Here is a 15,352-nt window from a genome sequence, read left to right as displayed (position 1 = left end):
AAGGATTTCTTAGCTGGTTACTACCCATACCATGGAATACAAACTTTTTTTTTTTTTAAAGTACTTTAAAAGAGTAAAAAATGTAAAAAGTAGCATTATATAATCTCAGTTTTTAAAATGTGTGTACACATCTGTCTACATGCTTCAGAAAAAAGTCTAGGCTATATCTGGAAATGCTAACTATGGCTATCTCTGAGAAAGGTTTCTCATTTTCTCTGCATTTTTAAGTATAGTCAGTCCTCTATATCCATTTTCATATCCATGGATTCAACTAACAATACATGTACACGTTTATCTGTAATTACTCCTAGTATGTAAGAGGATATGATACACATAGAATATATACAAATACAATGCTTTTCTATAAGGCATAAGAGTTTTATTCATGCTTACATGGGGTCTTCAAAAAGTTCACAGAAAATGAGCATTACAAAATCAATGCACAGATTTCAAAAAAATTTCTGTACCAAAACAAACTTCTTTATTCTTTGAAAATTTTAAAGTTTTACTCAAAAGGCTTAGAAAGAAAGAAACAGACAGACTGAGATTCTCCCGTCTGCTGGTTCATTCCCCAAATGCCCACAACAGCCAGGACCAGGCCAGGTCAAAGCCGGAGCCAGGAACTCTATCCAGGTCTCCCACGTGGATAGCAGAGACCTGCTACAGAAGCTATCACCTCTTGCCTCTTAGGGTCCATATTAGCAGGAAGCTGGAAACAGGAGCAGAAATAGGACTTGAACCCAGGCACTCTGGTGTCCTAATTGCTAGGCCAAATACCCAGCACAAGTTAGCTTTCAATTCCATTTGTCATAAACTGTTTGAAGTACCCTCTTATAAGGGACTTGAGCATCCACAGATGTTGTTATCTATGTAGGTTCTGGAACCAATCCCTAATGGATACAGAGGGAGAATCATATTTCTACATTTTGAAATTAAAGCTAAATTAACTCATAGAAAACATGTATTTAAAACATTTTTGTTAATTAATGGTGACACACTACAAATGATTTTAACTGGGGACTCTGAATGGGAACAATATAAGGAAAGGGGGGGATGACTACAGAATGGAGAATCAAATAAGATAAAGAAAAGAAATGGCAGGGCTGGTGTTGCAGCATAGTGGGTAAAGCTGCCACCTGCAACATCAGCATCACATATGGGCTATATTCATCTGCTCTCCCAGGTGCATTAGCAGGGAGCTGGATCACATTTAAAGGACAGACTTTCCAAAGATGGGGGAGGAGAACTGGCAAGGGTTAACAGTCAGTGAGACACTGTGCTCCTGTTAACCAGAGGGTGACTATTTAAGGGAAATCAGCCTCTGAGAAGATATGGGAAGAGGAGAGAAAGGGAGGAAGAGAATTAGGCTTCCAGCAAAGTACCCTAAAACCTGTTTATTAAAAGGCAACTGGCCAGCGCTGCGGCTCAATAGGCTAATCCTCCGCCTGCGGCACCGGCACATTGGGTTCTAGTCCCGGTTGGGGCGCCGGATTCTATCCTGGTCTCTCCTCTTCCTGTCCATCTCTCTGCTGTGGCCCAGGAGTGCAGTGGAGGATGGCCCAAGTCCTTGGGCCCTGCACCCGCATGGGAGACCAGGAGAAGCACCTGGCTCCTGGCTTTGGATCAGCGTGGTGCGCCGGCCGCAGCGGTCATCGGAGGGTGAACCAATGGAAAAAAAGGAAGACCTTTCTCTCTGTCTCTACCTCTCTCACTGTCCACTCTGCCTGTCAAAAAAAAAAAAAAAAAAAAAGGCAACTGATCGTGTCTCTGTGGTGCAACTGTTTTGGTGCGTTCGGTTGTTAACTGAAAAGGCAACTGGAAAGTGCTATGCTGTATAATAAAATACGTAATGTTTTCCTATGAAAAAGGTACATATACTTTTGAAATTTTTGTTCATAATTATCCATTTAGAAAGAAGTAGAAAGAAGGTATACAGTAATCCAAACTACAGTAAATAAAGTATTTTGCCATAACAGTACATTTCTGATAAATAAAAGCAACAAATCGATTTAATAATGAAGGTATTAACTGATTCTTTAAATTAGCAGTAGATACATTTTATAACAGTATACCAATAAGGTAATTCAATAGATTTACTACAGAATTTATATAAAGTGTTTTATGATGTGAACTCAAATGTAGTTTACTTCTTTCTTCAGCCACAAGAAAAAACAATGTGTAACTCATACTCAAAATGTGCTGTACTTCTTCTGCTTTAAGAGTCAAAATCCAGCCAGTGCTGTGGTGCACTGGGTTAAACTGCTGCATGTATCGGCATCCTCTACCAGAGCACCAGTTCTACCTGCTTCCTGCTAATGCACCTGGGAAGGCAGTGGAAGATGTTCCAGTATCTGGGACCCTGCCACCCATGTGGGAGAACAGGATGAGTTCCCAGATCCCAGCTTCCACCTCTCCCAGACTTGGCTGTGTGGCTCTTTGGAGAGTGAACCAGCAGACAGAAGGTTGCTCACGCATTCTCTCTCTCTCTCTCTCTCTCTCTCTCTCTCTCTCCTCCCTCCCTCCCTCCCTCCCTCTCTTACTTCACCCCACCCCACCTCCCCACCCCACCCCGCCCATCTCTTTCTTTCTGGTACTTACCTTTCAAATAAAAAACCTTACAATAAAAAAACAATCAAAATCACCATGAAAGAAAAACAAATCAAATACAGTACCTGGATCTGAATAGAAGGAGCTTCTAGTGCTCTGTAAACCATTGGCAGGACACTGTTCTTTATCTCATCAGGAGGGGTTTTGGTCAATAGCAAGTCCATTTTTTGCAAGAAAATTAACAAAATCTGTTAGAAAAAAGAAAACAATGTATAAAAGTCTAGAATGTAAGGAGAATCAATACACATCAAAATTTAAAGTTTCTTCAAAAGTGTAAGATACGTATTTTGACACTCACCATGTTGCTAGCCTGAAGGCATGGAAGACAAAAACATACAAATCAAGTCTCTTACATTTCTGGAAGTGTATTACTACTTAATATCTGCTCTCAGTTTAAACATGTAAATAAGGACTAATTTCCTAAATCACATATATTTATGGTAATGCACCACTTACCCACAAGTACCAACTATCTGGAAAATTACTGGGTTTAAAAAAAAAATCCTGAGGGCAGTAAAGTCGTATGTCCTGAAAAGTAAATTCCCTCACTCAACTTCCATACAGTTCCAGAGAAGAAGAGCAGGTACAGAAATGAAAAGGACTAATTATCCCTGATCACTCTTTCAGCCAGCTACCTCCATATACCTAAATTATAAAGAACAAATTGCCTCTTCTATTCATGCAGAATACTTTGTTTTGCCAAGGCTCGGCTAAAAATTCCTTCTGAAAAAACTTAACTGAAAAACTAAGAATAAAATAAATGCCAAAGAACTGAGGCAAGTAAGAATTCAGACTACAAACTCCTAAGGACACTATCTTGACTGACACATAGCTTAGGGAACATGTGGCTCCACCAACTTTCTTTCCTGACAACTTGACCACTTGGAGGCACCCAACTTCAAAGCCTATAGCTCCCTCAATTGCTCTTTTCCTAGTCTACCCAACTCTTTCCTAACCACTACAGACTGTGTTCTGCTTCCTTCCTTTGAAGGGGAAGAATATCAAGGGTCATAAAACCATTCTATCAGAAAGCTGATAGTTTACTAATAAGCTGTTGCCATATATGGGGCCAGGATTATGGCACATTGGGTTAAACTGCAGTGTGCAATGCCAGCATCCCATATCAGAGTGCCAGTCTGAGTCTCAGCTGCTCCACTTCTGATCTTTAATATGCCTGGGAAAGCAGGAGAAGATGCTCCAAATACATGGGCCCCTGCCACCCACATGGCAGACACCAAGATGGTGTTCAATGCGTCTAGCTTTAGCCTGACCCGGTCCTGGCTGTTTTGGCCATTTGAGGAATGAACCAGTGGACAGAACATCTTTCTTTTTATTTTATGTTTTTATTTTTTGACAGGCAGAGTGGACAGTGAGCAAGAGAGACAGAGAGAAAGGGCTTCCTTTTGCCGTTGGTTCACCCTCCAATGGCCGCCCCGGCCGGCGCGCTGCAGCTGGCGCACCGTGCTGATCCCATGGCAGGAGCCAGGTGCTTCTCCTGGTCTCCCATGGGGTGCAGGACCCAAGCACTTGGGCCATCCTCCACTGCACTCCCTGGCCAAAGCAGAGAGCTGGCCTGGAAGAGGGGCAACTGGGACAGAAACCGGCGCCCCAACCGGGACTACAACCCAGTGTGCCGGTGCCGCAAGGCGGAGGATTAGCCTAGTGAGCCGAGGCGCCGGCCAGAACATCTTTCTTTCTCCCCCTCTCTTTCTCTGTCACTCTGTCTTTCAAATTAATAAGTAAATAAATAAAATCTTGGGGAAGTGCCATATAGAAAAAAATATAACAATATTTATGATGTATCAGAAAATTTCACTTAATCTCAACACCTTTCAATTTAGAAATGAGGAAATGAAAGCTTTAATATGAGGATGACTTATCCAAGTTATACTTCCAGCAAAAAGATAAGGAAGCTCAAATTCAAATCCAAGTGTATGAACTAATTGTTCTTAAATCCAACACTACCCTGAATCTAGCAAATAAATATTCTAAGTCTACATCAGAGACTGATAATTTTTACATGTACAATACACATATACATTATTTCCATGATGCTGTACACCACTTTCTTCTTCTAATGAGAGTATTTATTAGCAATAAAATAAAGATAAATAGTTGATATAGTCATCTAAAAATTGAAACATGTATGCACTGAATATATATAAATTATCACACTGTATATAGCCCATATAAGTACAATTAAAATAATATAAATACACAAATAATAAGCAAAAATACTTAAAAGTACAAGAAGAAAATAAATATTTCCTCTCTGAAATCTATAACTTTTAATAACGTCAATGGGAATAGTGCAACACATGCAAAATTTCACTGCAACTTATTTTCTGAGATAGCAACTTGTGGAGAGCCATAGCCATCTATCTCCCTATGAAGTTTTAATCATAATTTTAGAAGTGGTTTATTTCAAACATATATGCAAAACTGCTTTCTGAATAATGAAAAGTCTCGCACACTTACCTCATTTTTTAAAATGTCACATATTCATACCTTTTGCTTCCAGATACTAGTCATCATTAGTAACAACAGTAAATAAATGTATGAAAATATCTACGACATACCTGGATTGGCTCCTGTTGTTTAAATACAGGGCCAAGTTCAGGTAAAATTAACTTCACATATTCTTCTTTGGTACATTCCTCAGCAATTAGTAGAACATTGGGCAAAACAAAAGGTACCATGTCAGGGTTTACAAATTCTGAAGTCAAACAAGGCAAAATTCTCTGCACGATGACACGCTGAAAGGCAAAAATGTTTTTGTAAAGCTAAAGTTTAGTTCAAGCTTTTAGTATTAACACTGAAGTCTAAAACCTTCAATACCTTTAGGTAAGGTGATCATGTAACTTATGGTTGATAGTAGTATAAGCTTGAGAGTAAAACGGGATGAGACTATTGCTAGTTATGTCAGGCCCAACAGTAAACTTGGGAATTTAACAGGAAAAGGGTGACAGGAAAAGGTTACCTTTAGGAAACCTTTCCTAATTAATCTTCACTGATGTGTTTCTCCTCTTAATTTCTTCACTACTTACGAATCATGCCACACAATTTAAATACTGTCTTGAATGGTTAATTGTTTTATTATTCATGCCAATCCTATCTACACTTACTGTAATGGTCTTGAGAGTAGGAATTCTTTGTTTATGCTTCCTCTTTACTTTTCATAGCATTTAAGTAAAGTGCTAGACAGTGAGTTACTGATAAACACAGGAAATATTTTTGTGAATAAGAATTACTGGTTTTCCAACCAGTGCCTTCTTTAGTATCCATCATTACCTTACAGACTACATTACCCTCATGATTTAGTAAGTCAGAAGGGGAGAGTAAAAAGAACTGGAAAAGCCAGCATCTGTTAGTATTCCTTTAACTGCTGGTGAGTCAGTGATCCTCACAATGACACCTTATGGACTTCTCTGATAATGTCCAACTGCTGTCTTTGCAAACATTGTATCCTATTTCTTTTTGGAATACACACAAAAAGATACACTCAGGGCTGGCATTGTGGTAGAGTAGGGTAAAGCTGCAGGCTGCGACACTGGTATCCCACACCGGTGCTGGTTTGTGTACTGGCTGCTCCACTTCTGATCCAGCTCCCTGCTAATGGCTGTGGAAAAGCAGTGGTAGACAGCCCAAGCGTTTGGACCTCTGCCACCCACATGGGAGACCTGGATCGTTCCTGGCTTTAGCCTGACTCAGTCTAGGCCATTGAAGCCATCTGTGGAGTGAACAGCAGATGGAAGATCTCTTTGTCTCTCCCTTCTTCCACCTCTCTCTCTCTCTGTAACTCTTTCAAATAAATAAAGCTTAAAAAAAAAAAAAAGGTCCTCTAAACTAACTTTTGGCTTCAGTCTGCAGCTTTTCATAGTCATTTGTATACCTAAGGCAAAAGTTACATTATTGCGTTAAGAGAATTATTATGGTAAATCAAAATAAACTTTGAATTTTAAATGCTGTCTATAATAATAAAAAAACTAATAAACAAACCTTGGGAAGTTTTGGTAGAACTTTTGGCAGTCCTTTGAAAAACTGTGATTTCTGAAGATTATCTCTTTGGAATAAAGTATCAAAATATTGCAGTGTTACTGCACCAACATCATCAAAGAAAGGAATCTAAAATATGGAAATAAGTTATTCTGATAAATATTCAGAAATTTTTAGCATAATACTAAAGAATACTTTAACAAAAATTTATAAAATAATAAGAAAATAATAAATTATTTTTCTCTTCAAGTTCAAATCTGTGATTTGGAAACTGGCTGGGCAATTTCTTTTGCACAGCCTTAAAATAATGAAAGATTAAGTAAAATATCTTGAAGGCATTAATTTATTTAATAAATAACTAGTACTCTTAATGTACTAGTTATTTATTAAATTTCACACTCATATAAGTAAAACAGAGGGCATTATGAGTCCAGAATTTCTGCATACCTGACAGAAATATTTATTTGAACTTTTAATTTCCTATCACAGCACTATACATAAATTATTTAGCTGTTTAAGAATAAAAGTTGTTGAATATTTAATACAATCAAGAATACAGATGTTATATAGAGACTACGCATATGTACATCTTGCTTTAGAAGAACTTAATCTACTTCCAACTTTTTGCTGACCCTCTAAGACAGAAATCCATGTGTACTCACCTTTGTCATTTGATCTGCATCTGGTCTTACAGTTGGAGTAACATTTAACAGTAGTTTAACATGTTCACGGACTTCCTCAGGTATATTAGTAAGTGAACTAGATCCTAAACGACTCAACTATTCAAAAGAGTGATAACATCAAATATGAATAGAAAACATTAAAAAAGAAACACATTTACTTAAGTCTATTTAAGAAATCTTTTTAAAATGTCTTTGGTATATTTAAAGACTGAAAAAATTGCTAATTCTACTGCTGCAAGACAATTAAAACATTTATATTTAATATGCACATTATTTCTATTCTTAAAATGTCCAATACTATAGACCACAGTTCAATATTCACTCATGTAAACAGCATGTTAAATTTGTAGTAACAAATTTTGGTCCTCATATTTATAGAATTTTATTAAAGTGATTTTATGTAAATTTAAAATGAGACACTCATCTCATTTAGAGAATTTTCTGAACACATTTTAGACAAAAAAACAAAGAAATGTTTAATACATTTTTAATGCAAGCAAATATTTACAGGCAAATACCTGATCCAACTGCCTACTGAAGCTCTTGTAAATATCTTGCTTGTTGACTTCAAATATAGGTTTTCCTTTATTAAATACAGCATATATAACAGTTCCTAAAGAATACATATCGCTGGCTGTTTCACAGCTCACAGAAAGAATGTATTCAGGAGCCAAATATTCAGGATTTGGAAGACACAATGACGGTAAATTTGGGTCCCATTCTTTACAAGGAAACTTTGGCTGTTACAAGATATAAAAGGAATTACATACATTAAATATTTCAAATTAAAGCAAACCACTAAATTTATACTCAAGGTGGGCGTTTGGTGTAGTGGTTAAAAATGCTGCTTGGGATGACCATGTTCCACCTCAGAGTGCCTGGCATTAAATCCCTGTTCCACTCCTGACTTTAACTTCCTGCACTCCCAGGGAGGTAGCAGGTGATGGCTCAAGTAGTTGGTAGCCTGCAACCCACATGGGAGACCCACACTTTGTTGCCAGTTCCTGGCTCTGGCTCAGCCCTGCCCTAGCTGTTGCCGACATTTGGGAATGAACCAGTGGATGGGAGAATCAGTCAATCTCTCTCCCTCCCCTTCACTCCCATTGCTCTGCCTTTTAAATAAATAAGATTTAAAAAATCAATATGCAATCATGGAAGTCAAAAATTCTATCAGCATCTTTAATCCTAAAATTTCCAAAATACTGAAATCAGGAAAATGTATGCAACAAGTTAAGAGACAAAGAACTCTAATAATTTTGAGACTACTGGAGAAGACAAATTAGCACTGTAAGATGCAATATGAACATACAAAGGTCTTGCTTCTGTTTTGTGACACACAAGCTTCAAGTTTTATGCACTAAAGTAAAGACAGATGTTTAAAACTTTGCTGTTTGTGGCCGGTGCTGTGGTATAGCAGGTAAAGCTTCCACCTGCAGTGCTGGCAACCCATATGGGTGCTGGTTTGAGTTCCAGCTGCTCACTTCCGATCCAGCTCTCTGCTATGGCCTGGGAAAGCAGTAGAAGATAGCTCAAGTCCTTGGGCCTCTGCATCCACGTGGGAGACCTGGAAGAAGCTCCTGGTTCCTGGCTTTGGATCAGCCCAGCTCTAGCTGTTGCAGGCATTTGGGGAGTGAACCAGCGGATGGAAGATCCCTCTCTCTGCCTCTGCAACTCTGACTTTCAAATAAATAAATAAATCTTTTAAAAAAATTGTTGCTTAGCTAACTAGCTCTGTGATTTAGTTAATAGATTAAAAAGATTGTAATAAGAATTAAATAAATGTGGAAGCTGCACCTACCATAGTACCTGATTCATATTTGTACTCAACCAGTATTAATTCTTTCTTATTTCCTTAAAAATGACTTCTTAATTTATCAATGTATCTTGGGTCAAAACTTGATCTCTTTTGACAATATACACTAAAAACCTGAAATATAAGGTGCTGAATCTCAAAGAATCAATCAACACAAAACAGGATTGATTGCAGGCAGCATGAACAGGCCGGCATCCTAATCACTAAGAAACAGGCACTTTGGAAGCAGAAAGACTGGGTTCAAATCTTGGCTCTATTACTTACTGCCCATATAAACTTAGGCAAGGTTATGTTATTCCATGAGCTAACTTACTTGACTGTACTATCCCTATACCCATTGAGTCGTGATGAAGATTAAATACGTAAATACACGAAAAATGTTAGAAGAGCACATCAATATGTTAGCTATTATTATCACTGTTGTTACTGTTATTATGCTCCATATAGAGAATTCCATGGTCCAATAAGTCAGGGAAACATTGTTAGAGATTCACTATATTTCTTAGTGTTTTTTATATTCTAGGGGAGAAAAGACAAGGAAAATCTTATAAACCCAACAAATTCTCAAATTTATTTAACTCCAGCATCTTTTTCTCAAATAACATTACCACAGAGTTAATGAGGTGAAGAATACTCTTAGGTACAATGAACACTAGAGACTGCCTATAAAGCAGTACTGTATAGTCTATTTTTTTATTTAAAAATTTTTTTATAATTTACTTATTTCACTTGAAATGCAGGGTTGCAGAGAGAGACACAGAGAGAGAGATCATCCATCCTCTGGTTCACTCCCCAAATTCCCACAATGGTCAGAGCTGGGCCAGGCTGAGCCAGGAGCCAGGGAGCTTCTTCTGAGTCTCCCACATGGCTGGCAGGGGCCAAAGTACTTGAGCTATCTTCTGCTGCTTTCCCAGGAGCATTAGCAGGTAGCGGGAAAGTAGAGCAGCTGGGACTTGAACTAGGGTCCACACAGGATACTGACATTGCAGGTGGCGGCCTATCTTGCTACACCACAATGCTGACATCCACATAACCTATTTCTACACCCTATCAGATTTGTAAATTCCTGGTCCATTCTAGATGCAATCACACATTTCCATGGCCTTAAAAAATTATAAGACTAAAATCTTCATTACCTCTTGTTCAGAAGGATTGGTTGATGATAAACAAAAATCAAAACCCATTATTTTCCAGGCTCCACTTTTATTCAAAATTATATTTTCAGGAGTAATATTTCCATGAACCATCTTCACACTGCTATGTAAAAATGACAAACCTTCAGAAACCTGCAGACAGGAAAAAAAAAAAACAGGTATTTTTACATTAAACAAAACTTTTTTGATTAAAATAATAAAATGTCTCATAAAAATCAATATTATTGCTACTTCTTCCAAGAACTTTGTATATCAGCTAGTAAGCAAATTTAATCATAAATTCAAGAGTGTAGATCTTCTCAGTTGCTATGATAACCTAAACATTAGTGGAGAAAATTCAGTTATAAAAACCAGAGTACAATTATTAAGTTCCTCCCTATACATACATGAACAAAAGAAAAATGACAAAAGCATCCATTGCTGCCAAATTTATTTAGAGTTTGAAAAGTAAAACAATCTCTGATTCTTGAATTACACATTAGTGGAATATTCAGATTTTATATATTTACATTCTATATTAATATTCAGTTTTTCTGAACAGTATTGTGTTCAGTTTTCATATATTCAAGTGACCAATGTTCACTTAATTTCACATCAGGCTAATACTTGGTCCTTTTTTATTTGTGTTTGAGATTATAAGAAAATTTGTAAAATTAAACTGAAGGTTGGATTTTTGTTCCAAGAAACGAGCAGATTTTGGAAAACTAATACTCCCTAATTTCCAGGACACTGTTTCACTTGGCTTTTTCCCCAACTCTACTGGTCCCTACTTTCCGTCTCACTTCTGTACTCAATGTCTGGGCCTCTGCAATTTTCCATCTCCCCTCACTTTCTCAGGGTTTTCACAACTTTAGCTATAGCTACATGCTGATTATCCCAAAGTCTCCAGTCTGGGTTTCGGTTCTAAAGTCCAGACTTGATCATTTCCCTTCCTGAGTCCCCTCCCCTTGAAGGTTTTCTAAGAATCTGCAACTGAGCTTCCCTCAGAATTCAAGTCTCTTCTCCCACATCTTTCACTTCATTTGGTCCAGCTGCTTAAAACAAAATCCTTTGACTTATCCAATACTCTGTTTTTTATACAGTGAGTCTTTGATACATCTACTGTCAACATACACTCAGAATTTCATCCTATCCTACTACATGGACCGGATGACTGCAGTAGTCACCTACTTCATCTTTGTTTCTGCTCTAAATTCTCATGACAGCAGCTACAGTCATTCAGTTAAAAACAAACAAAAACAAAAAACAAATATAAACAAAGCAAAATGTAACCCAGATCAGGCTGCTTTCCTAAAACATGCCAAAGGCCTCTTTTTTTTTTCTCTTGAGTAAAATCTATTTTCTGGCTTTCAGGGCCTAACAGGATCTAGCCACCCATTACCTCTCTAGTCTTATTTCCTACTATGCTTCTTCTTGCTACTTTGAAATAGCCAAAAACAATTTTAAAGAAAAAAAAAAACTCTTTTATACATGTTGAATAAAAAAGCATACCTGAAGCAAACCATATTTGGTTTCGACATCATAAAGTTTATAATCCTTGATTTCTGGAGATATAGAGGAAGGAAGGTTTTCCCAGTTACCAAGAACATTGGCTAAACTGGCAAAAACTGGTTCTGTACAAAATGCCAAGCAATCTCTGTTTTAAAAAAGAAAGAGTTACCTTTTATTTCTTTACACATTGTCCAAATAAAATATACAGAAAATATTAACTGTCCTATTAAACTATCAACCAGAAGGAAGACCGTTTTAGATTCGTTAGTGTCAGCCTAAATATAATACCCTTAAATCAACAAGTCAGAAGGCTTTTTTTTTAATGAATTATACAAGATGGATCACTTTCTTTTAAACTGTTGCAAATTGTGATATATTCTCTAAAACTTAAACAGCACAGTATTTCAAGGGTGCTTTTTCAAATGATTGATATCCTTTAGGAAAACCAATGGGGAACAATTTAAAGTACTGTTATATTACACGTATGACACTTATTTCTAAGTCTGTAATTTTCAGAATGTACTCAAAGAAGCCTGTGGATTTCTCACAGACATGCCTAGAGCAAAAGTAAGGAAGAGGGGCAGCGCATAGCTCCAGGTGCCCCATCCCCACTCCAATCAAAGCAGCTATGCTTTTATATAGTTTAAAAATCACGTTGAAAGGTGTCAACAGTTTTTAAATTCTTAAATTTATTGCTCTCTGTTGTACAACAAGATCTACAAATTCACAAAATGTTAGGTGCTAACATTCAGTAGCCTTACAGAATAATTTTTTCTCAAGGACTACCACCCCCAACCATAGCTACTTACCAGTTATTCACTCCTGAACTTTTACTTATTTTTAATCTTATTTATTTTCACTTACTTGAAAGGCAGAGCAATAGACAGACAAATACAGTGACAGAGAGAGATCTTCCATCTACTGGTTCACTTCCTAAATGTAACAACAGCCATAGCTAGTTCACTTCCTAAATGCCCACAATCACTAGGGCCAGGCTAGACCAAAGCAAAGAGTCTAGAACACAATCTGAATCTCACAAGTAGGCAGCAAGAACCGAAGTACTTGAGCCGTTATCTGTCATCTCCCAGAGTGCACATGAGTAGGAAGCTAGAATTGGAAGTAGAGCCGGGACTGAAACCCAGGCACTCCCACATGGGATGTGCCATCTAAAGTAGCATCTTATGTCCTTACGTCCTGCACCAAATGTCCACCCCCATGTTTAAATCACCATAAAATAAGCTAACATACTGGTGATTCCCCCCTTAAGGTAATTAAGATGTAATTACTAGATATAAGACATACAAATACAAGGTAAAATAAGTATGGGTAAGATTCTCACAGGTGACACTATAGCCACTGATAAAACACTCCAAAGGAAATAGCTTAAACACAGAGTCAGCAAGACAAGTGTGGCAAATTAGTCCCCTCAGATTTAGAAAGCACAATGGGGGCAGGAATTTGGCATAGCAGTTAAGACACTGGGACGCCTAAATCCTGCATCACAGTTCCTAGGTTAGAGTCCCAGATCTGTTCCTAATTCCAGCTTCTCTGGAAGGCAGCAGATGATGGCTCAAGTACTTGGGTCTGTGTAACCCATGTAGGAGACCCAGATTCAGTTCCTGGTTCCTGGTTTTGGCCTAACCCAATCCTCATGTCCTGGCTGCTCCTCTTCCAATTCAGCTGTCTGCTATGGTTTAGGAAGGCAGTGGAAGATGGTCCAAGTGCTTGGGCCCCTGCACCCACGTGGAGAACTGGAAGAAGCTCCTGGTTCCTGGCTTCTGATTGACCCAGCTCCAGCCATTGCGGCCATTTGGAGAGTGAACCAGTGGCTGAAAGACCTCTCTCTCTGTCTCTCCCTCTGTCTGTAACTCTACCTCTCAAATAAATAAAATTAAAAAAAATTTTTTTTTTAAAAAGAGATAGCAAATATGTCTTCTGGGTTTACTTATAAAAAGAAGAAATAAAAAAAATGTTTCATGATAAAAGACATAAGAGCATAATTCTGGGTAGGCAAAGAATGGTACAGTATACGAAAAAAAAAAAAGCCCCAGGAATTGCGACGAAGAATCTCAGTTGACACACACAGCCATCCAGTTTAAGTAACATCTCTGATGCTATTCTCTTACATAATTATGAGATTTAAATAAGTTAAACAGGCTAAAGCACTTTAGCATAATTTTTGACATGGTAGATGTTTTTCCTTTTTTTTTTCTTTGAAAGAATCCCTTGCCTTTAAGAGGCTATTGGCCAAGGGGCCAAGAGACATTTGGGAGAGTAAAGAATGGTTATGAAGATTCCAAATTATTAATTTCACAGAAATTAAATTTATAAAATCTGAGGGGTCTTTAAAGAGTTCACAAGCGTGTATTATGAAAAAACTATGGATTTTAAATTTTTTGCACTAAAATATTTTTTTAAAATCCAGTCTCTCAAGAACTTTCTAAAGTACCCTCATAGATAAAACTTGGTTTGTTTTGGTTAAAGAGAGATGGGGCATAAGGAATCCTGCTATCTCTGCATGTTCCACCTGCCTGTTTCTCTCCCATCCTTAGAGTCCTAAGGACCAGAAAACACAATCAGCAAACCTCTTGATTAAGATCCTTTGAATTAACAGCTGGGAATATAATCTGCTAAAGACGAGGAAGGAAGAAATTTGGGGTCATGATGTGAAGAAAGTTTACAAAGCAAGGGTATCTAGAGAAGTCTGAGGCAAATGTGAATAAAGTGTTAATATTTCAAAAGGAGACACAAACATAGATAATTCAAATACATTTTAGGAAAATAATCCATAAGAATTCAACATTTGGCTAATAAAAATTTTTCATTAACAATATTTCAAATAGATTTCAAACAGTTATTTTGAACTATTTTTTTCAGGAAATTTTCTATATAAATTTCTTCTAAAAAAATTTACCTTGATTCCTCTAAAGGATGCTGAACAGTAAGAAGCCGAGGGTGTCGTAGCCGAGTCAACTGCTGGACTCCTCGTTTTAGAGAATCGATGATTTGATCCTTTTCAAATTTTTGGTATTTGTCAATCAGCTTTTTATCAAAGACAAAAACAGCCACTTCCTAATAAAATAATTTTAATCAAGTTAAACATATAAAAGTAATAAAATTATAGTTGAGTTTCACAACAGTCTACATAGGAATAACTAAAAACTAATGCCATGGAAATTGCAGAACCACTGTAATGTTCTTCTGAAATAAAAAAGTTGGTGTCTTAGTGATTAGTAATTCTAAATATTTTTAAAAGTATGAGATCCAGAATCCTCATCTAAAGAGAACACAACAAACTCCCACCTTTGAATTCAGGTATCAGAAGCATGTATAACTGTATGTAATGTGTTGCTCCCCCTATGTAGAAATCTCTTATTTAACCAGAACTTACACTGAAGTTCAAATGTTTAAAAATCCATAATGGTATTCACTATAGCCCTGGAGTTTATTATAAAATCTTGGAGAGTTTTTTGAAAGGAAAGTTGTAAGTCAGGAAGCGCTTACTTATAAAAATGCTAATTCACAAGCAATTTTTGACATATAAATAAACTATATTCTCGATATTGCCCTTCCCCCAATTTGTTATGGGCAGTAAAGGAATGGTTACT

General features: G+C 37.2%; 1 protein-coding gene across 4 annotated transcripts in view; it reads right to left on the bottom strand.

Moving 5' to 3' along the window:
* Nucleotides 1-15,352, bottom strand: part of SCYL2 (SCY1 like pseudokinase 2) — a 67,695-nt gene that overhangs the window by 20,937 nt on the left and 31,406 nt on the right. For all 4 annotated transcript variants that reach the window (XM_051846573.2, XM_051846576.2, XM_051846575.2 and 1 more), the window contains exons 3-10: nt 14,659-14,816; nt 11,745-11,889; nt 10,236-10,385; nt 7,805-8,026; nt 7,266-7,382; nt 6,607-6,732; nt 5,187-5,363; nt 2,673-2,795 (exon numbers count right to left, since the gene is read on the bottom strand). In XM_051846573.2, the coding sequence (XP_051702533.1) occupies nt 2,673-2,795; nt 5,187-5,363; nt 6,607-6,732; nt 7,266-7,382; nt 7,805-8,026; nt 10,236-10,385; nt 11,745-11,889; nt 14,659-14,816 (1,218 nt within the window). The remainder of the gene's footprint in view (nt 1-2,672; nt 2,796-5,186; nt 5,364-6,606; nt 6,733-7,265; nt 7,383-7,804; nt 8,027-10,235; nt 10,386-11,744; nt 11,890-14,658; nt 14,817-15,352) is intronic.

This window comes from Oryctolagus cuniculus, chromosome 11 (genome assembly GCF_964237555.1).
Source record: "Oryctolagus cuniculus chromosome 11, mOryCun1.1, whole genome shotgun sequence".
Lineage (NCBI taxonomy): Eukaryota > Metazoa > Chordata > Mammalia > Lagomorpha > Leporidae > Oryctolagus > Oryctolagus cuniculus.
Note: the sequence above shows the minus strand (reverse complement) of the source record. Positions and strands in the feature narration are given on the sequence as shown.